The 24,827-nt window shown below is 53.1% G+C and overlaps 3 protein-coding genes across 3 annotated transcripts; 1 reads left to right on the forward strand and 2 right to left on the reverse strand.

Moving 5' to 3' along the window:
- Window positions 1-5,302: 5,302 nt before the first annotated feature.
- Window positions 5,303-5,806, forward strand: IUM83_19333 (uncharacterized protein; the record flags this gene model as incomplete). The annotated part of the gene is made up of 1 exon (XM_067944379.1): window positions 5,303-5,806. One exon carries the CDS (start codon window positions 5,303-5,305, stop codon window positions 5,804-5,806), a length of 504 nt encoding a protein of 167 aa, XP_067782198.1.
- Window positions 5,807-8,057: 2,251 nt separating this feature from the next.
- Window positions 8,058-10,794, reverse strand: IUM83_19334 (Secreted protein; the record flags this gene model as incomplete). The annotated part of the gene is made up of 2 exons (XM_067944380.1): window positions 8,058-8,939; window positions 9,898-10,794. The coding sequence occupies 2 exons, from the start codon at window positions 10,792-10,794 to the stop codon at window positions 8,058-8,060; spliced, it is 1,779 nt and encodes a 592-aa protein (XP_067782204.1).
- A 225-nt stretch (window positions 10,795-11,019) lies between these two features.
- IUM83_19335 (uncharacterized protein) lies at window positions 11,020-11,229 on the reverse strand (the record flags this gene model as incomplete). Its single annotated transcript, XM_067944381.1, has 1 exon — window positions 11,020-11,229. The coding sequence occupies one exon, from the start codon at window positions 11,227-11,229 to the stop codon at window positions 11,020-11,022; it is 210 nt and encodes a 69-aa protein (XP_067782199.1).
- Between the last annotated feature and the right edge of the window lie 13,598 nt (window positions 11,230-24,827).

A 24,827-nucleotide genomic window follows, 5' to 3' on the forward strand; every position in this document is an offset into this window, starting at 1 on the left:
GCACAGCTTCTGCAAGTAGGTTATCCTCGTCATACCTCGATCGCTTAGGCGATGGAGACCAGAAGTGATCGTCGTTGTCCGAGTCTTCGCTGCTGTGCATCCTCGAGTCTACGGCGCCTGCTAATCCATCTCCAAGAATCGCAGATTCAAGTACACGCCGGATTCGTTCCGGTTCTGGGTGGAACACCATTTCCTGAGTCATCGCTGGTTTCCCCACCCTTTGGAATTTCGTCAGATCCCGCACCGATGACTCGTTGTGCTCCGCCTCCCGCATCTCCGAGTCTTTGGCAGTCTCTCCCACTGACTCCATTGAGTTGTCAGCCACAGGCCGCTGCGCAGGTCCCGGTAATGCATCATCCTCGCCATCCTTTGTCGCTTGGATGGCCACCGAGTCTTCGGCGGACGCCATGTCGTACATGCTATTCACTACTCGTACGTCGAGCTTCACTGATCTGGTCACCTTAACCTTGTTTGACTCCAAGTCGTACACTCGGTAACCCTTCGAGTCTTCGGTGTACCCCAGGAACATGCACTTGAAGCTCTTTGCTTCCAACTTCGTGCGCTTTTGCCTTGTCAATGTGTGCATACCCGATCGATCCAAACACACGTAAGTGGTCCAGCTGAGGTTTCGCCTTGAACGACAACTCGTACGGAGTCTACGTTGGGTGCATACTGTTGGTCGACCGGTTGGTTAAGTACACTGCCGTGCTGACTGCCTCTGCCCACCACAACGTGGTCACACCCTTGTAATGCAGCATGCTCCGATCTTTCTCCATGATCATACGATTCATCCGCTCTGCCACTCCATTCTGCTGAGGGCTGTACGGGACGGTCTTCTGGTGCACGATTCCGTTCTGCCGGCAGATCTTGTCCATCGACTTGTTCACGAACTCGCTGCCATTGTCCGAGCGCAGACACTGGATACGCTCTCCCCACTGATTCTGGTACAGCTTCATGAACGACTTGAACTTGACCGCGACCTCGCTCTTCTTAGTCAAGAAGTACACCACGACGTGCCGCGAGTAGTCGTCCACGAAGGTGAGCACATACCTGGCCCCGCCCTTAGACTTCGTCTTCATGGGGCCCATCATGTCCGTATGAACGAGCTCTAGCAGACGTGTCGTTTTCGTTAACGATCGCGACGGGAAGTGCGCGACCGTCTGCTTGCCCTTCATGCATCCGCCGCATAGGGTCTTAACCGTTTTCTGGGTCATCGGCAGCCCAGTCGTGGCTTGCCAAGTCTTCGCCAACGAGTCGTCGTTGAGGTGTCCCATGCGAGCGTGCAAAAAATCCCACCCGCTTTCGACTCCCGAGTACTCCGTGTAGTACGTCGTGTCCTGTTGGCAGTCCAGCACGTACGCCTTGCCGATCTTCTTCCCCGAAGGGATCGCCGTCGACTTGTTCGAAACGACACACGACTTGCGCTGGAACTCCACGCTCATGCCGCGCTCAGCCAACTTTCCGACCGAGAGCAGTCGTCGGTCGAGGCCGGATATGTGGAGTACCTCCACCATTCCGATCCGCTTGCCGTCGATGCCCGTCAAGCCTACTGACCCCGCCCCAGCCACGCGAATCTTCTTTCCATCCGCGATTGTCACAAACATGTCCGCCGACATGTCCGCCGACATGTCCGCGAACTCGAACAAGTTGTCGCGGTGTGGCGTCATGTGCGCCGTCGCACCGCTATCGATCAGCCACCCTGCCGACCGATCCTCACCAACAGCGCAGACTGAGTCTTCGTTGGTGTCACCATTGCCTTGCTCCGGGCAGTCCCGCTTCATGTGACCAAATTTGTCGCAGTTGAAGCACTTGCCCTGGAACCTGCCGAGCTTTCGTCCGCCATTGCTCTTCCGGTCGAACCCCTTTCCGACCTTGTTGAACTTTTGGTTCTTTCCCTTACCTCCGAACGAGGTAGCCTTCAGCGCACGCTCCGAAGACTCTTTCTTCTCCTGTCGCGCGTACTCCTTGAGCAACTTCTCCTTGACCTCGATGAGCGTCACATCCTTGGAGTTCTCGACGATCGATGAGACCAACTCGTACTCAGCAGGCAAACTGCTCAGCAAAATAACGAGTTGTCGGCCATCGTCCAGCGGCTCGCCAAGCGTTTGCATCACCACTTGCACGTGCGCCAACAGTCCCTTCATCGCCAGCGTCATCTGCGTGGAAGTAGTTGCCGTTTCCCAGAATGACTTCGGCCTGCTTGCTGGTGGTCGTCATGTCCGTGGCCGTGGAGCTTGAGCTTGTGCGGCTGTTAACCTGTATTTTTCTGCTTGTGTGGAAGAGGGCAAATGCCGAAGTGAGATTATCGTTAAGCCTAAATCTACGTTGCTGTCCTCCTCTCCCTGTTGTTCCCCTTGTGCTCCTTGATGCCTCTCATCATGTTGTTTACCCTACCAAGGACTTAGTGCCGGTCTTCGGTCTACCCAATCAGATGGTGGCGAGGCACGTGCCGTACCCACCGTCAACTCGTTCACCATGAAGTCATCTCCGGATGAGTGTTCTTCATGCTCGTCCTGTCTACATGAGTGGTACACAATACCATCAGTCCTGTGTACACTCGCGGTGCGCAATATCAACAGAAGAAATGTTGCTCTCCTCAACGCTCGAATGGAGATCGTGATCGTGAAGACAGCTATCGTTATCGAAACCTTCTAGGATTTCCATTAATTCTGACAAGTTCGCAGGATCTTCGTCCAATTTCCGACAAAATATCTTTCATGTGTACAGTGCTGCTATAAACTATCGACGCACTCGAACTTTGGCCTAGAAATCTGAACATTTGGATTCCTAGAGAAAACGCTAACTCTTTTTCAAACCATACAAATAGAAAGTATAACGGTAAAAGAGTGCTGCGTTCTTCGCCAGTGGGTTCCTCTAGGAATCCACATCAACTATCGCATCTGGACACATGAATGTGTTGTTTAGACGTTAATTAATAAAGAAACCAGAGCTACCAGGTTACATGATACACCTTGCCACACATCAGTAGAGCTCTGCAGTGCCGTTCCTCCATACAAATTCGGTTCATAATTTTCTTGTCATGTATTTGTGCACCAGTGCTCAAGAAAAAAATAATTGGCCGCTCAGACTTTGCGTAGAGATGGCTATCAGCCATTGAATAGAAGATATGCCACACAGTTACGAAACCGAGCTCTTTACTTTATAAAATTGCTATAGTTTAGAACACCCCCTGTTGTGTCAAATATTGCTCTCACTCTTTAATTCGCAGACTTCAGAATAGTGCGGTACTGGGTTCTATTTTACAGTGTTTTAGCTAGTATTGACGATATCAACACCTCTTACAACACAATATTCAGCTTTCTAGGCCAAAGTTCGAGTGTGCCTATAGTTTATAGCAGCACTGTAGTCATTTGGCGCGTTAATGAGGCCCTGCTGCGGCCTTATCAGCATTTTACTGCCCGCACATTACATAGTACTTCGAAGTATAACCTTCATTAGTGCCACCACGAGCCAGCGGGCGCGGTGTTCACTTGGAAGTGGATTCGTGGACGTTGAGGCTTCGATTAAGAAGTGCGCAGCGGGCGATTCCAAGAATCAACTCGTTTCTCCGTCGTGGTTGACGAAGGCGTCTTGCGCATCCTCAGAGCCCCGATTCTATCTGCTTGACAAGGGACTATTGTGCGTACAGACCTGCACTTGGTTCAGTGGATGTATCAAAAGCATCCCACGAACATTCGCACTCCTGTAAGAATTGGTAAATGCCCAACGAAGTGTTCATACAGTAGGAACATGCCACTTCGAAAATACGATAGTGTCGGCTTGGCAACATGCTCACAGTCCCACAAAGTCAACTACGTCTGCACACCCGTCTGAACATAAATACCACGCTGCATGATTAAGTATCGTTCTTTGATTTCCTCCCCACTGATGTTTGAAGGCGATTGCGCACCGCATCGATTCGCTCGCCATCTATCGATGTACACTCTACTGCCTTCTCCACTAGTACTACCGGACCATAGCCTCACGCGTTGGGTTTTAGCGTGACCGGTAGACTGCAATCCAGGAGCACTCTCGGAAACAAAGAGCATCACACCTGTCAAACGATATAGCAGCCCAGGTGGTTTGTATCGCCACTTTCCGATTGGCGCCAAATCCATCAAGTAGTACAGTTTGGTACGGGGCGCCTATCTCAACTGCAAATTGCTGATCGTTCGTGCCTTCAGCCCAGCGTCGGGAATCCTGGAAAAAAAAACGAGGGTGAGAAAATAATGACTACAAACTAGGGGGATAGGTCACACACCAATACACAGCGAAGACAAGCACGATCAGTCGGTCCTTGTATTTGAAGCTTCGATCCCAGCAACATCACGGCTTGATCCAGTGAACAATTTATCGGCGTAATCGTTGTCACCTCCGTGGTGGGTCCTGCAACCGGTTCCGCCCGTAAGTTAATTAAAGTTGAAAGACAGGAAATCGTGATCATCATTTGTGCTGAGCACAGATTGAGCGTGTGCGTGCTTCCGCTGCAAAGTCGCTCCAATTTCGTGTCGGACCGAAGTGGGGTTAATACGCAGCGTGGTTGGGTTGCAGAACGGCGAGCACTGCGGAACTGGCGGGTAGGTCTCTGTCTGTGAGCAGCTTGCGCGACGACGCATATCGTACACAACCGAGCGCTGCACAGACACATCAGCACAGCCACAGTAAGATCTAAACTGCTTTGTGCATTTATGCAGAGACCAGACCATACTGCACGAAGTAAACTATTAGTCACCGGCATGTAGGGCCGTTTGTCCATCAAGGTTTGTAAAAACTTGACCACTCGCTGCTTTGTAGTCATCGCCTCCTCAGCGTCATGTGGAGCAGCTCGGCCTGGATTCTCTCCTGCTTCATGGTCTCCGCCTCTTCCCGCCAGTTGCAGCAGCCTTCCTCCGCTTCGCTACTGGGCTGGCCACCCGGAAGGCGGTGGCACAAACCGCTGCGCAATGTTCTTCAGATGCTGTCGCTCCTGCTACTTCCGCTGCCGCTCGCCACGCACGCGTCTAGGTCGCGCGGACCCGCAGCTTGCGCCGTCCACGGCTAAAGACAATAATTGCACATCAATTATTGATGTGCACATAATGGTGTGGTGCACATATCCGTATGTTTTGAGACCATACTGGTCCACATGATAATCATGTTTACTGTTAAAAAAGTCCAATCAAGATGATTGGAGTTTTTTTTGCCAACATTGATACGACGGCTTTATTGAAACATGTAGGAAGGAGAAGAAAAGAAGAAGTCATTCCGTTAGAAGCGCTGTCCCCATGCTCTCATTCCGCATTTCACACGCGTACAGACAGCCATGCGATTCCGGTTCGGAGAGGGCGAGGAACAGTTTTTCGTCGCGGACATTCTGTCGCTGTTCGATGTCGAGGACGAAAAAGATGCTGAAGGTTGCACCGTGCAATACACGTCCTCCTACATGAAGGCGGAGACTCTCGATGGCGGTGACTCCAGCTCCAGCATCCACAGCGATGGAGACAGGAGGGTAGTTAACGTGGCCCACTCGTCCCGCCCACGGCTGCAAACCAAGAGAAAGATTGAGCGATTGCGTCGCGAGATCCGGGCGCTGGGCTTGGCGCTTTCCGGTCTGCAGCGCGCCGGACAAGGGGTCGGAGACTCTGCCGTTCACTCACAGGAACAAAACACGACTTCACAGTGGAAAGCTATCGCAGCGAAGCGACGTCAGCAGAGGCAGCGTGCAGAGCATGACAACAGGGTGCTCAAGAGGATGATCACGGCGCAGAACGTGCTCGCCAGGTTCATCCTCAGCGGTCGCGTGCGGCTTCGAGCCTCGACTGCGTGAAAAACTCCACTTTGCCTTAGTATTTTCCGCGCATCACTATACATAGTACATAGCTAATAGGTAACTAAGCCTTAATCGATACCGGAAGTCGCAGTCAAGCACGGACTGGTAGGATTAATATCTTGTCACATTCATGCGTGCACCGTTGCTAAACGACTATTTCCACTAAATTGGGGGTTCAACGACGTTTCATTAATCGGAGCCTATGCAATGACCATCTGCTCAGTCCGATAAGGGACGAGGAGAGGCGGGTCTTCGTTGCTTGCTTGTTGGTCTGAAGACAAAGTGAGGGAAAACGCCACGCGTCCATCGGTTGGTCTGCGGTGTAGTCACCCCCAATGTACCGGTATGCACCGGTATACCGGAAGCACAATTCTGAAGTGGAAAACACAATTCCCTGGCTCTGCGACGGAATACAATACATTGGGGGTTCAACGACGTTTCAGTAATGGGGGCTTATGCAATGACCATCAGCTCAGTCCGATAAGGGACGAGGAGAGCGGTGCCCCCACATGGTCATGCGGTCAGTCCCACTAATGCAACGTCGAATCGCCCCTTGGGCCTGCTACCATGCTTGCCGCCAGGGTAACCACCGACTCCTTGCAGAGCCTAGTGTAGGTCTTGAACGCATCGGAGACCCAACGGCCGTGAAACTGGATTGTGATGGCGTCCGTGCCAGATCGGTACATGTGAGTTGCCCCGCCGGACCGAAGAGAATGCGAGCTGAAACATCGCGGATCTTGACCTGTGCTCGTAGCCGCTCGCTTGAGAGCTTCTGCCACGTCGGCCGTTGCAATGCAGGGCGGCTTTCCGCGGCGGTCCAGGTACACTGCGGCCGGTATGTCGGTGGGCAGGTTTTTACGGACTCGGAGCAGGATCAGGGCACCAAACACGGGACACAGGAATGGGTGCCCAGAACGCGACAGCATGCCTGTTGTGGAGGAGCCGCCTTGATTGGTCTTGGAACCGATCAAGCGTATACACACCGATTGTGCCTTCGAAGGAGTCAATGTTGGCCGACCTTCCACGTCTAGAACTGCGATGTCTTGAGCTCGAACGGCAAACCACTTGAAGGAACCTCCGGCGATTGCTACGATTTCCGATCGCCTCAGGAGGAAGAAGAACGCCAAGCACATGACCCCCCATAGAGCTTGCTCAAATGGTTCAGTCATCGCGAGGCTGCGGAAGCACGCTTCAAGAAGCCCGATCGACACTGGTGCTTTTCGGCGCGGTGGTGAGTCGAGGCGGCTGATTCCTTTGAGCAGCATACGGATGTGCGGGTGTGAAATTGGGAAGTCATGACCGGATGCCGCAAATAAGTGTTGAACACCGAGGAGGACCGCCATTATCGAGTCGCTGCGAATGGGCCCCCCGGACCCGAAGCCGTACTGGAAGCCGTGAAGAATAAAATCCGAGATGTGCTGTACTTGGACAGCGAGAGGCATGCCCGCAAGCGAGGGGCTATACCATGGTGGGACGTCCAGGTCGTCCACTTGGTCAGCGCTCGCCTGTATTGATCGAACGTGGAGTCGGCAACGGAGTGCGCTCGGAGATACGCAGCCAAATGTCGGTCAGACCGTGACTATCCACCGTCGTTGATACCTGCGACCAGCCGAGAGTTATGAAAATTTGGATGCATACGATGGGTTAGCGGCGATGCGGGAGCCAGCGTCTGCGCGTTCGTTGTCGGTCCCGGCCACGTGAAATGATGAAAACCGGAGCTGGAACGAAGTTTCCCACCAACATAAGAGCCGGATAATCACTTGGGCGCGTGGGTTTCGCGAGGCGAGCTTGTTTTGCCAAGCGACGGCAGAGGTGTTGTCGATACGAAACAGGACGTGACAAGGGCGTCCGTTGCGAGGAACCCCGCAGCCCCAACAGCGTCCCCATGCGTGGACCGCGAAAGCGCATGAAAGTAGTTCGCGGAAGTTGATATCGAACCCGTTCGGCGCTCCATCCTTGAATGCTGCGATCAGCTCACGTTCGCTGTCCGTAAACTGGTAAGTGAGAGCCATCTGCGAGGAGACGTCCAACGCGCAGAGGCCGTAATCTGACGCGTCCATTTCAACTTCAATACCGGGAGAGAGTTGAAGTATTCCAGCGACACACCGTTAAACTGGGGTGTGTGGAGCACACGCCACCACCATAGCAAATCCTGTCGCATGTCAGGTGTAACCGGGACACGCTGAAAATGATGTAGATGACTTTCGTGCTGGCGCAGGCGCTGGAGAAACGGCCGTGCAGCACGGATTCATGTTGCCCCATGCCGAATACTACCCATCAGCGACCGATAGGCCTGCCTTGAGAGCGACGAGGCGGCGAAAGCGTCCGCCACAATTTCCCGTGCCTTGAGTATCTTCTCTGGTGGCATAGACACCGTTTCCGCCACAGAGTCAAATACGAGGCCCAGTACGCGTTGTCGTGTGTTCCAATCGGTGAACTTCTTAGCGTTAATAGCGTCAGCACCCAGGACCGCTACCATGGCATACCTTAGCGACCGATTCGCGTCATCACAGGATGTTCCAATGTCCGCAGCCACATTGATGTGATCACCAACCCAGTGATAATTGAAGAAACCATCCGGGATCGTGTCAGTGGTGTGAGAACCGTGCACGTAAGCGACGGCACCACCAGCAATTTCGTAAAACCCCGGGGGCCCGGTCCAGCCAAATGGCGCTGCGAGCTCGATCACGATGACATCGTCCTCCTCGATGTGCCCGGCGAAAAGATACACGCTGTTGCTGTGGATGCTGATGTTTCGAAAAGCAGATGCTACGTCACCAGCCATCACACAGACACGAGCATTCGGGTGGGCGCGCTTGGACTTCAGGATCTCGGTTGCCACCGCGTCGCAATGTGTATACTCCGGCTTAACGATGCTGTCCTGGTCCGTACAGTCGTTGATGGAGGTGCCTTCGGGGTACGACAGATCGTGAATCGTTCGACCTGTAACATTGGTGTCCTCGCCACCCTTGTCGACCACTCCGAAGGGGCTGATGATTATCCCGGGCCATTGCTTGAGGAGGTCCCGATCGAGAACCAGGCATCGCCCTGCGTCCTGCTCCTTGCGGATGTTCTTGCGGAGCACATTGAGACGGTCTCTCGCTGACCCGTGGTTTGGTGGCCGTTGTACCTGCCGCGGAGGCGTCTTACTTAACCGGACTTCAACACCACCATGAACGATATACCTGGAGCTCTTCCAAATGTTCGTAACCCCTGCACACTTCGTTCAGCACAACTGGCACCAAGCTTTTGTTTGGTCGGTAGTCGTTAACCGTCTGCCCGCGCACCATTTCGACAATAGTTGGAAGGGAGGCGCCCGACCGCCGTGCATACTCCGATAGTGCCTTCCGCAGCGGAGTATCAAGAAGAAACTCGGGCCCTGCCACTCCCGGTCGCGACAGCGGGTAGTTGTCCGGAGGCAGCGTAACGCCCAATTTCGCCATAGCCTGAGCCAGAGTGGCTCTGCGAGTAACTCGCAATAGATTGCTTCTTTCACGAGCGTTCGAGTACATCGCTGTTGCAGCCTTGACGCTAATGACCGGGCGCAGGTGGCTTGGTCGCGGTGCAGTTCCAGTACGCAACCGGGCGTCTTCTTCAGTGGGGAACTTGACGCCGCGGCTCGAAGACTGGTACACCAATCCCGGCGACGTGACTGCCCGTGATACTGATTCTGTAGCAGAGTTCAGCTCGCTTTCATGAAGTGATACACACGAAACATCTTGCAATGTAGTCAGAGCTGACGCTCTACGCATATGCTTAATTGAATGTACTGACTGTATGGCCGGTACTGGCTGTATGGCCGTGGGTGACTGTATGGTCAACCCGGACTGTATAGTCTGAGGTGTGGGTGGCTGTATGGCCAACCCGGACCGTAAGGTCAAAATACCCGTCTGGCCGGTGCCGGTGCCGGTACAGTCCTCCTGACTCCCCGGTAGACACGGTGTTTTGGCGTCGGGCGGGGCTGAGCGATTAGGAAAACCGACGGTCTCGCGGAAAATTTTCAGCTCGCGCGCCGATTTCCCTTCGGAACTTGGTCGACTCGAGCTCCCGCAACCACAACACAAACGACATCGCAGACAGGGGATTACCTGTCTCCGTGCCGAAGGCACGGAACATACGACTCGCGGCCAGCAGGTGGGCTTGCGGAGGATTGTAGTCCCCTTGGCCTTCTTCGCCCCGTCCGGGAAGTTTGCCGTCGTGAGGTAGCACACATCCGCTGGCGTCATCTCGCCCTTGCTGTTCGGGGCATTGGGAGCCGCCGGACTTGCATGCATGGCTGGGGCGGGGACCACTGGTAACTGGCCAACGCCCTGCCGGGCTACCAGCGCACGGAGCCGTTCGATCTCGGCTTGCAGGGCTTGCACTTGAGCGGGAACAGCATGGTCGTGCTGGCCTACGACTCCCTGCGCGGTTGAACTGGCCTGAGCCGCGGGGTCCTCGGTCGCGGCGCTCTCTTCGACTGCGGTACCGGGCGAAAACGATGCCATGTACTCGTGTAGGTCTAACCTGCCGCCGGACCTCGACGTAGCCGCCGGACGCTTCACGACCGCCACCGCCTTGGCTTGCTTGGTCTTCGCCGAGGTCACCGTCTTCTTCGGCTTCTTCGCAGGTGGAGCCGGCGGCTTGTCCTCCAGGTCGGAGTCGGAGTCGCGGCCGCTGTCACCCGTAGGCTTCCTTGGTGTCCCCGCAGTCGATGCCACCGTGGCGCGCTTCGACACCTTCTTCTTGCCCGTGCGGGCGTCGACCATAGCTTTACCAGAAGCCGGCTTCGATGTCGCCCGCCTGCTCGTGCGTAGCGGTGCGGGCTCGGACGTGCGCCTCGCAGGCGCCGTCGTCCACGGCTCGTCCACACCCGTGACGTCGACTACTTCAGGAGGAGCGACGCCAGCAGCAGCCGCAGGGAGCTCGCTATCCGATGGAGCCGTCACGGCCCTCGATGACGGGGAGCTGGGGGTGGCTTGGTCGGTGGTCCCGCGGGTAATCATGGCGTAGCTGGGTAAAGTAACCCCCTTCTTCGTTGCTTGCTTGTTGGTCTGAAGACAAAGTGAGGGAAAACGCCACGCGTCCATCGGTTGGTCTGCGGTGTAGTCACCCCCAATGTACCGATATGCACCGGTATACCGGAAGCACAATTCTGAAGTGGAAAACACAATTCTCTGGCTCTGCCATGTAATACAGCAATATTCAGGCCCAACTCCGGGGCCGGTAGACTAGTGCACTCGTTGAGTACGCCAGACAGCGACGTGGTCAATGTGCTGCGCGCTCAGCAGGCTTTTAAGCGCCTTGTTTTGGGCCTCAGCCTTCTCCCGCTCTTCGCTCTGCTTCATAGCGATGATCTTCCACAGCGAGTTTGCTTGGCGCTCCTCGGGGCTCGCATCATCTCGCTCAGAATGCTCGAGTGTCTTGAGCTCCGCCTCCAGGCTCTGGATCTTGCGCCTCTGAAGCTAGATCTTGCCCTTGTCCCGCAATCGCGGACGTGCCGCGGTAGGCCTCCTGCCTCTCTTCGGCATGGGCTCTTTCTGGTCGTCATCGTTGCAAGGGTGGTGGCATTTTATTAGTTTTTCCAAAAAAGATGGATCCCGTCAGGTATAGTGTGAGAGCTGCTGACGCCAGAGATCCGCCAATACAGTATTGGGCCCACCGTCGGCCTGTAATAAAAAATGCAATTTCAAGCTAAACAATAATAACAATTACCGCCATGTATATTGTAGCCGCCGCGACGCGGCGGTGGATTTTATGGTGGGTCCCAGTTGGTCGACTGCGCTCCGGCCAACGCCAAACAAAACAAAGGTGCAGCTAGTAGGAATTGAACCCGCGACCATATCATTGTGGGTTAGCCACCATCGGTAGCCATGCACAGGTCGGTACCATTACGCCATTGTTCAAGTGCCAGCACACGTTCTGAGCTATTCGCAACATTAAATTTGATTGGCTCAACGAAACAGATACACCGTACCATTTTGGCTGGTTGAAGTTCCAGAGCGCCAGTTTTTCAGAACACCAAAATTTGCCGTGCCAGCCGTATTTGTGCCAGAGTGCTATGGACGACGAAACCGCAGCACTGATTGCTGTGGTGACTGGCACATGTGCGAGCACCACCATGATTGCCGCAGTAGACAAGCGCAGCATGCGCGCCCCGCCGTCAAGAACCTCGACATTTCGGAACACACCTTTCGAGGAAGCCATGAACGCAACAAGTACAAGCTGGCTTCATAAGAAGCTAAGGATGGATAAGGTGTCCTTCATTCGCATTTACAAGGTTCTACGTGATGCTTGGCCCCACAAACCCGCTGCAAACAGCCGTACAAAACTGATTAAGAGGGCAGCCTTGACAATTAATTACTTAGCTCAAGGATGTACAATGGACGCCGCCGCATCGATGCTTGGAATCTCGAGACCGCGGGCTGTGGTGTATATCAACGACACATTAGACGTGTTGAACGAATTAGCTTCTTGCTATGTTGTTATGGGACTGCCGAGCGATAGACCTGAAATCGAGAAGGGCTTCGAGGTTATTGGAGCGGTCGACGGAACACCGGTGAGAATCCTGCGGCCTCGCGACCTTGAGGGCTGGTATTGCAGGGTTTTTTTTCTGCAGTCAATGTGCAAGCCGTTGTGGACCATCGCGGTTACTTTCGGTCAATATCAATTCGAGCGGGGTCTACTAATGATCTGTCGCTGTGGAATGGTTCCGATGTGAGAAAGCCGTAAGTTCTTTTTGTTAATTGAAACGCTGTGATTCTAAAATATTCACATACTCTCTAGAATGTCGTCTTACATGCAACCAGGTAAACACTTGCTGGCGGAGGCAGGTTATAAAATCTAGGCACATTTGTTAACCCCGTTTCCAGCGTCGGAGGCGGTGGATAACCGTTGCAAGCGGATATACAATCGAGTACAATCTCGTACCAGAATTGTGGTTGAATGCGCGTTCGGGCGCGAAAAATATCGATTCAGGGTGTTGTTAGGCAAGCCGGAGCAGAAATCCTCATCACGTATTTGCGAGGTGGTAATTGGTTGTGCTGTTCTGCACAACCTTCTTGTTCGCGACTCAGTCGTTATGGATATCAAACATACAACATATTAATCGCAGGGATTTCACATATTGAACTCCATGTATTAATCTTCTACTTGTATCGCGTAGATTCGGACCTTTTCCCTACGATCTACGATCTACAGTGGATAAGCACTACTTTTCTTTCTCCAGCAACAGTTGCAGCAGCTACAGTTGCAGTTCTGGAAACGGCGCGTTTCTTGCTGCTGGGCTTGTAAAGCGCGGGTTTGGTGCCCCATCGCTGCGACGAGAGCCCGGAAATTCTCATCGCTTGTAGAGCGACTGCCCACAGTCGTAGCAATAGCCGTCATACCCGTTTCCATCGCATGGGCTAGCTTTGCAACAGGTACAACCTTACCATGAGCTCTCGCGTTGTCGGTGGTATCGCTACTCTCCTCTAAGTTCTTCTCGTCCGAGCTTTCCGCTTCCATGTCGCCGTTCGTGTCCGCGAGGACATCACCGCTTAACCCTTCTTTAGATGAAAAATCATCAATGAGAATAGCCCAAAGCTGATCGTCAACCTCTTTTCATACGGAGTAATTGTATCCTGTCTTCTTCATTTCGCGTTTCTCCTTCTGGTAGAGGCACTTCCGCTTCTTGTACTACTGAGAAACCTGATTAAAAACAAAGTCCATAATCGACTAGCTTAGATTAAATAATGAGTACACTGTCAGCATTCCGTTACCTGGTCTTGCGTTATGACCACTCCCAATGTCTGCGAGAGAACGCTGGCGAAGAACTGCCATGCCAAGGCTGTCTTGATTTTTGTATCTGCCGAGTCAATTCGGTGGAATCTCATTGTGATCATATACAGAACTGATCAGATCTATGAACAGTTTTTTTGCATAATGCCAATGGAAGAGCACTTGAGCATAGCTAGCGACGGCAAGAATTACAGTGAATGCACAGGTACCGCACGAATAGATGACAGGCAAAAGGCAGGTATATGATTGAGGTTAGCTGGTCTACAGGCTTATATCCGTGCTAACAGTGGTTACATTTGCTATCTGCAGCAGCAGATGACGAAGCAACAGGGCCCGACTCCGTAGTGTTTTCCAACTCCTCCGGCAGATTAACCCGCGTTGGGCAGCACGATAGTCTCGCGCGCTAAGCGGCGAGCGCGTCCAGCAAAATGTCGACCAGTTGCTGAACATAGTCAGCCGAAATCTGCTTGATGACTGTCTCAAATGTAGCCATTGAAGGGTGTGGGGTAGGGAAGCGAGTATTGAGAACGCGATTAAAGCGTTCTAGCGGATTGGTTGTTCGCGCTAATAGCTCGTTATCCATCCCATGAACATTCCAAAGCTCGACAGAATAGCCATCAACTCACGTTCGTTGAAAGTACTCCCAAACCTCGTGCCACTTAGGCAACGAGTACCGAATTCCTTGCTCAGCCCAACGGCGTTTCATTTCCAGCTGAACCCACGCAATACCAAGCAACTTGACGTGATCAGGGTTGGCCACAGTCAACATGTCGATGAATCCTCGAGTCATCGCAACATTGCACTCGTCATCAGGAATAGCATAGCGTTTCATCGCACGTCGCAGGGCTTGCTTCACGTGAAACAAGCAGCCCAACACGATGGCATCGCGGAACTGTTTTTGCCCTGCGTCCACCAACGCAGATTCGATGTCGCAGATAATCTCAGCTGGGCTCAGCTGCTGGTCAGTAGCTTGCACGACAAAATGTATCATATCCCAATACGCGTTGCCGGTGCGCGATGTACTTAGAATGTAGAACACCGGAACAAAGAGGCCGGACGCACGGTCATGAACCATGAACTCCACACATTGTTGGGATTTGGTTCGAACACACCTAAATATGTCATCAATAAAAATAGACACATTATTGTAGCGCAGCAGGTTCAGCAACACGGGGGGCACCCAGCCGAGCAAGCGTGTTGGGCGATTCACGGCTTGGGGGTTGGCGGAAACGAAATGGAATTGGAAAAAGGAGACCGATTCGTTAAGAGCTAGTGATAGGGGTGGAATTTCCACTGAACCATGAACGTCACCACTGTAGTGGTGAGACCTTGCTTGAAAAACACGTGTAATAACCTGAGCCTCAGAAAGCCCGGGCGTCCCCTTGTTGTTATCATTCCCGTAAAAATACTGCACAACTCCTGCCATATTTGACGTGCCAACTGGGCAACATCGCTAATAGCCAGTGTATCCACCATCTCCTTCATGTCTTCCTGGACATCAACCAGACCGCTAGCGACGCGCTCGTTTCGGCAGGTGTGCGAGCGCACACTGGAATAGCCCATGCAGTCAATGCGAAACTCCACAGTCCCCTTGCACCCAGAACGAACTTAGAGCAACGGAACGAGATATTACGTGACGATGCCGACGCGCGCGTGTATTTGTAGCCTTGGTAGAAACACGTCGTGCGCTCCTGGCGGGGCTCCGACGCCACAGCGCCTGCAGCCGCCAGCGGTGACTGCTCACCGAAGATGGTCACGCTGGGTCAGCCATCGCGCCCTCCACGCCGAAGCTGCCTGCACCTCAGTCTGCCTACTCCTGTTGCCAACTGAACACCAAGCCAGCGGCCGCTGGCGCTACGTGTCACCTCTACCGGTCATTTCCCGATCTTAAACTAGATCCTGCTAAAATGTCTACGTCTGTTCCTAAACCCGATCTGTTCTGTATATGATCAAAATGAGAGTTAACCATCAATTTGGTTCTTAACTTCGTCATTCTTAAAACGAAGTCGTGGGAGCTCTGCAATCATTGCATTACTCCATTTCATTCTCTTGCCTGCTTTTCTTTTGCCTTCACGGGGCGCACCTTTGGTTGGCTCTTACCTGCAGCATGACCCTCCTGCGCGGCCATCTTCATGGACACATAGGCTAATGACTTCACCTCCTTCTTCTTAAGTGTCGTGCTTTCGTTCTCGATAGTGCCAACCTCCTCACCGACAACCGAGGTCGGCGCCTTCTCTTCGATCGGCTCACTATTAGCAACTCATCCGTGCACTGCAGCACCTAAATGTACAGCACGTGCACCTGTAAGAACGCACAAGACAGAACATTCGGGCGGAGAGCTCGTCGATAGCTGAATTTTGCCGTAGTGCACCGTACCTGTCGTTTCCGATAAGATATTGCCCGAACGCAGAGTGCTGGTCCCCACAGTGGTTGAGAAAGTTTTGTATGGTAGCTCAGCTTCGCCGTAATAGTTCACATGATGGAGCAAATGCTGGGCTTCCATCCGCTCTGCGGGAGTGAAGGGTTTCGAGAGCAGCGAGATGCCCCGCACGTAGTTTGTGTTGTCCATCGAGAAGTGGAATGACAGAGAATGGAGCCGCCTGTCTGCAGACCAGTGATTATATCGCCGACTATCTTATTGGCTGGCACTCACTTGGACCAGGCAAGGCATTACAAGCTCGCTAGTGCAGCACGGGACGCGAAGACCCCAGCAAACCTACCCGCAGTGTGAACAAGTACACGTGCTGACACTTCAACAAGGACCTTAACAGAGAGTCTCGCTCAGAACTGGACACGCCTAGAGGGCTTTTACAAAGGGTATGGCCTTTTACAGCGTGTGATTTTATGGTTTATCGCGTGTGATGAGTTTGGTCGTGGTTTTCAGCGTGTGGCTGGGTTTTGCGCGTGCGGCATGGTGTCCGCAGGCGCAGGTTCCTCGCGTGTGGTTAGGACATGCTGTATTCCAAGCCATAGTATCAGCGTTAAGAGGGTGGGGATATTTATACATGGAGGGGTTGCATTCTTCGCAACGATGGTACACTTTTAGCCACTTTAGCTTCTTGCGCTAATACTCTTCACAACCTGGTCGAGCTCCAGTACACTATCTGCGCTGTTAACTTGCTGTGTGCTCAACGACTCATCCAATTCTTGTCGTCGGCCGAAAGGAAAGACGAGTACGTGGCCGACAGCGATTCGTCGTACGACTTCGACGTAGTGCCGTAGCCACCCTGGGGGGGGGGGGGGGGGGGGGGGGGTGATGGTGAGAGCATGCGTTTCCAGGAGACCAATACAGATACGGCCCCGTCATTTGACACAGCACCAAACGGCTGGCGTGTTTGGGGATATTCTCATCGCGCAAGGAGGCAAGAATTCAACTTGATACCGCGGAGCGGGTTTGATTTATTCAGAAACACAATTACACGACTCTTACCAAAGTTGTCACGCATCTTTATTGCAGCTCTCATGATGAATGCGATCGCAAGGCTCAAATATTGGTTCCAAACAATGGACCCGGAATATTTGAGGTGGTCGTGGTCGGCTTCACAGAATCGCCGCTGCAGACAAACCTCGTACAGGAATTGACAAGAGATTCCAAGTGGCGGGAATCAGGCTACTTACCTACTGGCATCATCTCAGCACCAATCTGACGATAAAACGGCTTTGCTAAAGAACAAGGAGAACAACGAGAGCAACGTGCGAGAACAGGTGAACTATCTCAAGAAAGCTCGTTGCCCCGGTCAATTTCGTGCTCTGTCTGTTCTCGTTCTTAAGAACTGGACCAAACTCAAAGAAAATGACATCGCTGCCTGGTTCAAAGAGGAGTATTTAGCTAGAGACTGGAAGCATTGGTACTATTCGGCAAGTAAATTCCCTGGAGTTCGAGCCTGCGCGGGTCGACGAAGACAGAGCTACAACGTTCAAAGCGTATCTAGGTGAAGTTCTAGAGAGACAGGAGATTTTTCAGGACGTTGACTTTATTCGTTGCGCGGAGGACTTTGGGGGAGGGCGGCTGAAAGAGAAGTGCCGTCCCTCGCAGTTCAGGCAGATGGAGGCCACGTGGCCTCCACAACTGCCCTACATCTGCCTTTATATTAGATTAACTATTTGCATACAATATCCTAGTCTGATACTATACCTTCTCGTATCCGGTCATCGGGATACACTCACCCCCTTCCAAGTAGACATTCTCGAATCTTAATCGCGGGTCGTCGTCGCTGGCTGTCCCCGCCGTTGCTGCCGCCTGGACCTCCACTGCTGGTCCTCGCTGCTTGGCTGTCAACCCGTCGCTGATTGGCCGTCTACCCGTTGCTGCTGTGACCTGGAGTTCTTTGCTGCTGTGCTGGACTTCGTCGCTGCCGTGGCTTGGAATTCGTCGGGGGCTGGGTCGTCCTCTGGTGCTGAGAATGCTGTGGCCGGCTCCGCGTCTGATGGAGACCTCCGCTACTGCTGCTCGGTCCACGCCTTCGGCCTCGGGCTCCTCGTCGTGCGCTTCTCCGCCGCTGCGTCGCCTGCAGTGGCGTTCGCTGGGTCGACCGCCGAGCCAAGCGCCATCGCTCTGGCGTCGTCCGTCGAATCGCTGCTCCCTGTCGCGCCTTCTGTGGCCGCGCTGCCATCGCTGCCGGCTACCGTGGCGCCTGCCACGTCTCCTACTGAAGATGCCGAGCGTGCTGACCGCGCCGCTGCGCGTGCTGATTGGGATGAAGCCGTCGCTGTCGCTCACAATGTTGCTGTGCCTTCGGAGAGTACCGTTTCTGATATTACAGTGCGCCCCGTGACCACTGTTTCTGACATTGCTGAACGCCTCGACGTTGTTGAACGTCACGAACTCCCAGCCTCGGACACTATTGAGCGCCTTGCTCTGACCATACCCGATGATGTCACTCTCGCCATGGACGAGTTGGTGCATGCTGTGGAGTCCTCAGTGGTGCCGTTGCTAGGTGCGCATGCATCTTCACCAAGTTCGCAGGAAACATCGCTAAGTTCGCATGAATCGCCACAAAATGTCGGGATGGTTGATCCCACAAGTGTTGATGCCGACTCCTGTTCGGGTTTGATTGATGCGTCGTCTGGTCAGCGCAGATTGAAGAGGTTCTGTCGTGCTGGAAAGCCTCCGTTGCGGTACCCGCCGCAACAACCGGTTCCCGCAACGAATCCTCATCTTGGGTGGAAGAACTATTACAAGCCAGGAGAGTCTTTCGATCGCAATAAGACGTACCTGCTTCGCCACCATCACGACGTGTGTGGGGGGGGATCCTCCTCATCGCTACTACCTCGTGCAATGGAGTGGCGAGCCCCACCAGTTATCCTGGGTGTGGATGGAAAATCTGGTGGACTACCCAGAGCTTACCAGACAAGTCGATGAGTGGAAAGAATCCGGTCCTCCGTGTGCTTCATGAAGTATCACCGGGTTGCGTTCTCCGGAGCAACAGCTTCCGAGTCTGGACTCTGCTACTTGGATGCTGTGCGTATGGCCTTGGCCTATTTGGGACGACCGTCTCTCGTGACCTTGGAGATGTGGGACGACTTTGAAGAACACCACACCCGCAGTATGGAGTACGGCGTTCGTCGTGGTGATGCCGTTGCGTTCTACGAATATCTTCAAGGCCTGGATATACCTCTTGATTACGATCTTCTCTTTCGCAAGCGTCTCAAAGGTTCCATTCCAGACATCAATCACTTCAAGAAGTTCGTGCACACTCTTCCACTTGGAGTGTACGTGACTTGCGCTGGTGACGACATTCTCCAACATTGTATCGTCATTGTGATTTCGTCGCCGACTGAAATCCAAGTCCTTGACGGATATGATGAAGCCAAAAGTCCGCCTTACACAGTACAAAAGTTCATGGACCAGGTGTGGATCGACAGCGTGCGCCTTATGCACTTGCTATCTCTTGCCCCGCAAGCAACATCACGTCATGGCAAGCGTCCGAATCGCAGTGAGAAGAATGCGTCCAAGCGCTTGAAGTTGGAGCAGTTTTTCCAGCAGTTTTGATGTAATGCTTGATTCGTGATTTCAAGTTCGCTTCTTTCGTTTTCGACGGTTGTTTCTCCTCTCGTTCTCAAATGCTGAAATTAAGTCTGGGATCTGCCCCAAATTTTCAATGGGCTCCCATGTTGGTTCATCTTCACTCACCCACTCCACAAGAAATTGGGTGCGTCGTTTCCGCGTTCTGTTCCCAAGTAACCGGTTTACGAGCTGCCCGATGCTGCCATCCGCGAGTGCGACGTCCTTGGGTCTGGAGAGTCGAGTTGGTATGTGGTAAGGCTTCAATGCCGATGTGTTGAAGACCGGATGGAGCTTGTTACCGGACTGGATGTTCAGCTCGTAGGCATGGTTGTGGATGCGGCGGACAACGCTGTAAGGTCCAATCCACTTCGGCCCCAACTTCGATGAATTTGGCAACCCTGTGTGTTTCGGGTCCAAATGCTGCGTGCTCAGGTACACACAATCGCTGACTTGGAATTCTTGCTCGTGCCGGTTGTGGTCGTATACGTCTTTCATCCGTTCTTGGGCTTGTGCCAGAGCTTCACGACATCGCGAGAGTATTGCGGCCTGTTTCTCTCGGAATTCGGCTCTGCGTTTGCTGGTGGGTATCCCCTTCAGTTTCTCCGATGACACTTGGAGAGGGTTCAAGGGAATATACCCCAGGTCGGCTTCGAAGGGAGACATCTTCGTGCTCGCGTTCACGGTCGCGTTAACCGCAAACTCTGCGTTAGCGAGGTGAAGATCCCAGTCGTTCTGCTGAGGCCCGACAAAACTGCGAAGGTATTCCTCCGGCGTCCGATTCATTCGTTCGGTCTGGCCGTCACCTTGCGCGCGATGAGCTACGGTCATGTTCAGCGTCGTTCCGATGGACTTGAAAACGTGCTGCCAGAAGGCAGACACCAACTTGCGATCTCGATCGGATACGATGCTTGTTGGCATTCCGTGATGTCGCCAGATGTGGTCGATGAACAAGCGAGCTACACCTTCTGCTGTTACCGTTTTCGTGGTCGGCACGAAGTGACATCTCTTGGTCAAGCGGTCGGCAACTACCCAGATCGAGTCTACGTTGCTCATCGTGAGTGGTAGATCTGTGATGAAGTCCATGGAGATGAAACGCCATCTTTCATCTGGGATGCGGAGTGGTTCTAGCAGTCCTGGTGGTTTCGTCAACCGCGGCTTGTTTCGTCGACACGGCTCACAGTCTGCAATGTACTTTTGGATCGACTTGAACATCTTGGATCAGTACCAATTTCGCGCTAGCGTTAAATACGTACGCTCTGCATCGGTGTGGCCGCCGTAGTTGGACTCGTGGCATTCGCCGATGATACGTTGACGAAGCTTCAGCGAGTTCGGGACTACGAGCCGAGGAACATCATCCACTGGAGATTGATACCACAACAGGTCTTTTGCTTTGGTGTAATGCCTGTACATCTTCCGCTGCTGCTTGGATTTCCGGTGCTTCTCCGATTCTGCACGATCGTTGATTGCTGCCAAGATCGCTCGGATCTCGCGGTCTTTCGCGTACTCTGCTTTGATATCCTTGACCAGGTCGCCATCCGTTGTTACTTCCGTTATCTCCAGCTGAAAGGAGGTGTCGTCGAAGCTGGTGACGCTTAAGTCATGGAAGAACTTCGTATCTGGCTGCAAGTCTGGTCGTCTGCTCAAGACATCTGCAATACCGTTCTTCGCGCCTGGTAGATAGGAGAACGTGGGCTGGTACTCGGCGAGGATGTCATACCATCGCGCAAGACGACGATTTGCCATCTTTTGGGTAAAGAGTCCTTCGAGACTCTTGTGATCCGTCTCGACGATCGGTGGTTTGTCCAAGCAGTATATCCGGAAAGCAGCAAGAGCATGAACAATGGCTAAGAGTTCCTGCTGCTGCGTCGGATAGTTCAGCTCTGCTGACTTCATCTTCCTGCTGGTGTAAACGATCGGCCGCTCTACACCGTCGACGACTTGAAACAAAACTCCTCCGACAGCAAACTTGCTAGTGTCTGTGCGAATATGCATGGGCAAGGTGAAGTCTGGCAGATACAATACCGGTGGATTGCAAAGCCGTCGCTTCAGCTCCTTGAAATTCTTCAACTGCTCGTCGTCGAAGTGAATCTTCGCATTTCGCTTGGTTTTCTTCTTGAGGAGATTGAACATGCTTGCTGTCAGCGTAGCGAAGGCAGGGCAGAAGCGCTGAACGTAACCAGTTAAGCTAAGGAAACTGTGAAGCTCCTCTTGCGTTCTCGGTACGGGCCAGTCCTTGATGGTCTGTACCTTGTCGGGATCTATGCGTACACCATTCCGTCCGACGAAATCTCCAAGGCAAGGAATCTCGTCTGTGCAGAAGACACACTTGGAGCGCTTGACGTACAGCTTATTGTCACGTAAGATGTCCAACGTCTTTCGGAGCGCTTCCAAGTGCTCTTCGATCCGCGGCGACTTCGTGAAGATGTAAATGTCGTCGTAGAACGACTTCGTGTTCTCCATCCCACGAAACATCTTCGAAGTCAAGCGATGCATTGTTGGTGATGCATTACAGACTCCCGTGGGTAGCACAAGATATTCCCAGAGTCCGTTTGGCGCTTGAAATGCCGTAAACTTGATGTTTTCCTCTCGCATGCGGACTTGGTAATACGCTGACATCAAATCCATCGTCGAAAACCAGTATGCTCCCGCCATTGCGTCCAGGATGTCTTCTTTCCTTGTCATCGGGATACTTTGGCGAATTGTGTTGGAATTCAAGTACCGATAGTCATGAACAATCCGCCATCCGACTGGCTTCTGGACACAGAACTTTGACGCGGCATGTGGGCTGATGCTTGGCCTGATGAGTTTCTTCTTCACCATGTCTTCAACCCAGAGCACGATCTCGCGTTGTTGCTCAGGCGACTGCCGCCACTGTTGTCGATACATAGCAAGATTGGGTCTTTCACGTCAATCCGGTGCTCGATTTCTCGCTTCTCTGGAAGACCCTCAGGGAGTTCGGGACGGAACACCGTGTCCTTATACTCCGTCAACAGGTCAAAAGCTGTGTTTGACCGGAAACGCTCCCAATCTGTTTCTAGATAACGTTGCGCCTTCGCTGTTCCGACATTGTCGGGTTGGTCACGCCGTTCCAGCGAGCGTGCGACATTCTTGATGATGTCGTTCGTCAGAACCAACATGAAGTCTGGTTCCTCTGGAGTCTTCGTCTTGATCCTCAAAACCTTCCGAAGTTTCTTCGCGTGATGAATTCGGTCTGCACACCGCTTTCATCTACAACACCCATCATGAACATCTTGTCTACAATGGTGTCTTTTCCCCGGACGTTGTTGCTTTCTAATAGCACTCCATCCTTATTTGAAGACGACCTCTCGCCATCTTCTAGCGTCGGACCTCCGCCGACTGAAGCTTCTTGTTGTTGTTCGCAAACAACACTTGGGGCGCTACTCAACGCAGCATCACGAACAAGGTTGGTTGGTGACTTCACATCCGTTTCCAGCGCGGCGCCTCGACAGGAATCGGGTCTTTTCGGCGACAGGCCTTTCGCCTCGACAGATCTCCGAAGCCCGGAGGCATTCACCGGTCCGCTTTCTTCGATCGGTACGCCGACCTCACTTGCTCGCTTGGCTCGCTGAGTTTCAACTGCGGTTCCTTGGATCTTGTGGTTTCTCCAGTTCACGTTTGGCTGCATATCCTCGAAGAATGGAATTCCTAGGATGCAGTCAAACTCGTCGGGGATATCATAGAGGACGGCGACGCACTCGTACGCCTTGTCTAATCCCGCTATTACGGTGTTTAGTAGCAACACTTCCAGTGCAGCTTCGATGATTTGATTATCTCCAAGTTTGACACGGATGTTCTTGTCTTTGAACTTGGTGGTCTTGAGCCAATGCTCGTTGACCCATCTTCTCGGCACGTAGATGGTGGTAGCACCACTATCGAGCAACATGCTATGTGTCTTGATGCGCGTGTTGTTCACGGTGATTTCTCCCGATACGATGAACAGTGGACGCGACTTGTACACCAGAGCGTTTTCGCACAGAAGGTTAAGGCTGATATTATCAAGCTTAACTGTTCCGGCTACCTTCTCGACCACGCCAGGACCCTCATTCACTGACGCGGCTTGTCGTTTCCCTGTTTGGCTTGTTCCCTCTTCCAAGCGAAACAATCGGCCTTGATGTGGCTAGGCTTCTTGCAGAAGAAACACGTCTTGTCATCCGAGCGTCTGGGTTTCGATCTCGGCTTGAGGCGGCCTTTCCCGCGGAAGGGCTTCCTTTTCGAGCGCTTGTCTTGGCGTGTATCGTTGTCGCCCCGCTCCTTCGTCTTGGCGTGGTAAACTTGACGGTCGCGCACCTCTTCCACGAAGTGGGTTACCTCGTACTTGACCGCCAGATCCATGGCGTCGCTCAGCGTCTCGGGGTTCTCGAGCTTGACGTAGCTGCGCGTCCGGGCTTGAGCCCGTTCGCGTAGTTCAAGACTTGGTCGAGCACGCTCATACCTTCCACGCGGAAGATGAGTGCTGAGTAATCGCCGTTGTACGTCTCGATGTCCGCTGTTTGCTTGAGGCGTTGAAGCCTCTCGCGGAGTACCGACGGGTAGTTCGACGCCTCGAAATGCTCACAGAAAATCCCCCACGTGTGCTCCTCGTTTCGAGTCGTCGACGACCAGTGGAGAAACCAGCCGGATGCCGGCTTCTCCATCGTTGATCCAGCGATGCCTGGAAGGCGTGTGCTCGCGTCTTCGATCGCGACGCCGTTGATTCGGCACGCGTTCTCCACTTGAAAGAGCCACTCCCTCACGTCTTCCCCTCGCTTCCCCGTGAACTTGGGCAGATGGCTGGGGACCTTCGAGCCGTCCGCCATCGCTTGGGTGAGTCTATCGATCTCCGCCCGAAGTTGGGCGTTCGTCAGAGGCATGGGCTTCAAAGAGGCTGGGACCAACAAGTGCTACCAGTTTATCCGTTGCGCGGAGGACTTTGGGGGAGGGCGGCTGAAAGAGAAGTGCCGTCCCCCGCAGTTCAAGCAGATGGAGGCCACGTGGCCTCCACAACTGCCCTACATCTGCCTTTATATTAGATTAACTATTTGCATACAATATCCTAGTCTGATACTATACCTTCTCGTATCCGGTCATCCAGATACATTTACCCTCACTATTTATCTCTACACCTTGTTCGTGTAGAAGTAAACTTGCCTTTAGGCACAGTTAGGATTCACCATATTGGCCCGAATCGGAGGTATGCTCTGCCGCCGTTGTATTTTGCGAAAATTCATGACGTAATGACTAATTTGTCGTTTG

The sequence above is a fragment of the Phytophthora cinnamomi genome (assembly GCF_018691715.1).
Source record: "Phytophthora cinnamomi strain GKB4 chromosome Unknown Contig109, whole genome shotgun sequence".
Taxonomy (NCBI): Eukaryota; Oomycota; class Peronosporomycetes; order Peronosporales; family Peronosporaceae; genus Phytophthora; species Phytophthora cinnamomi.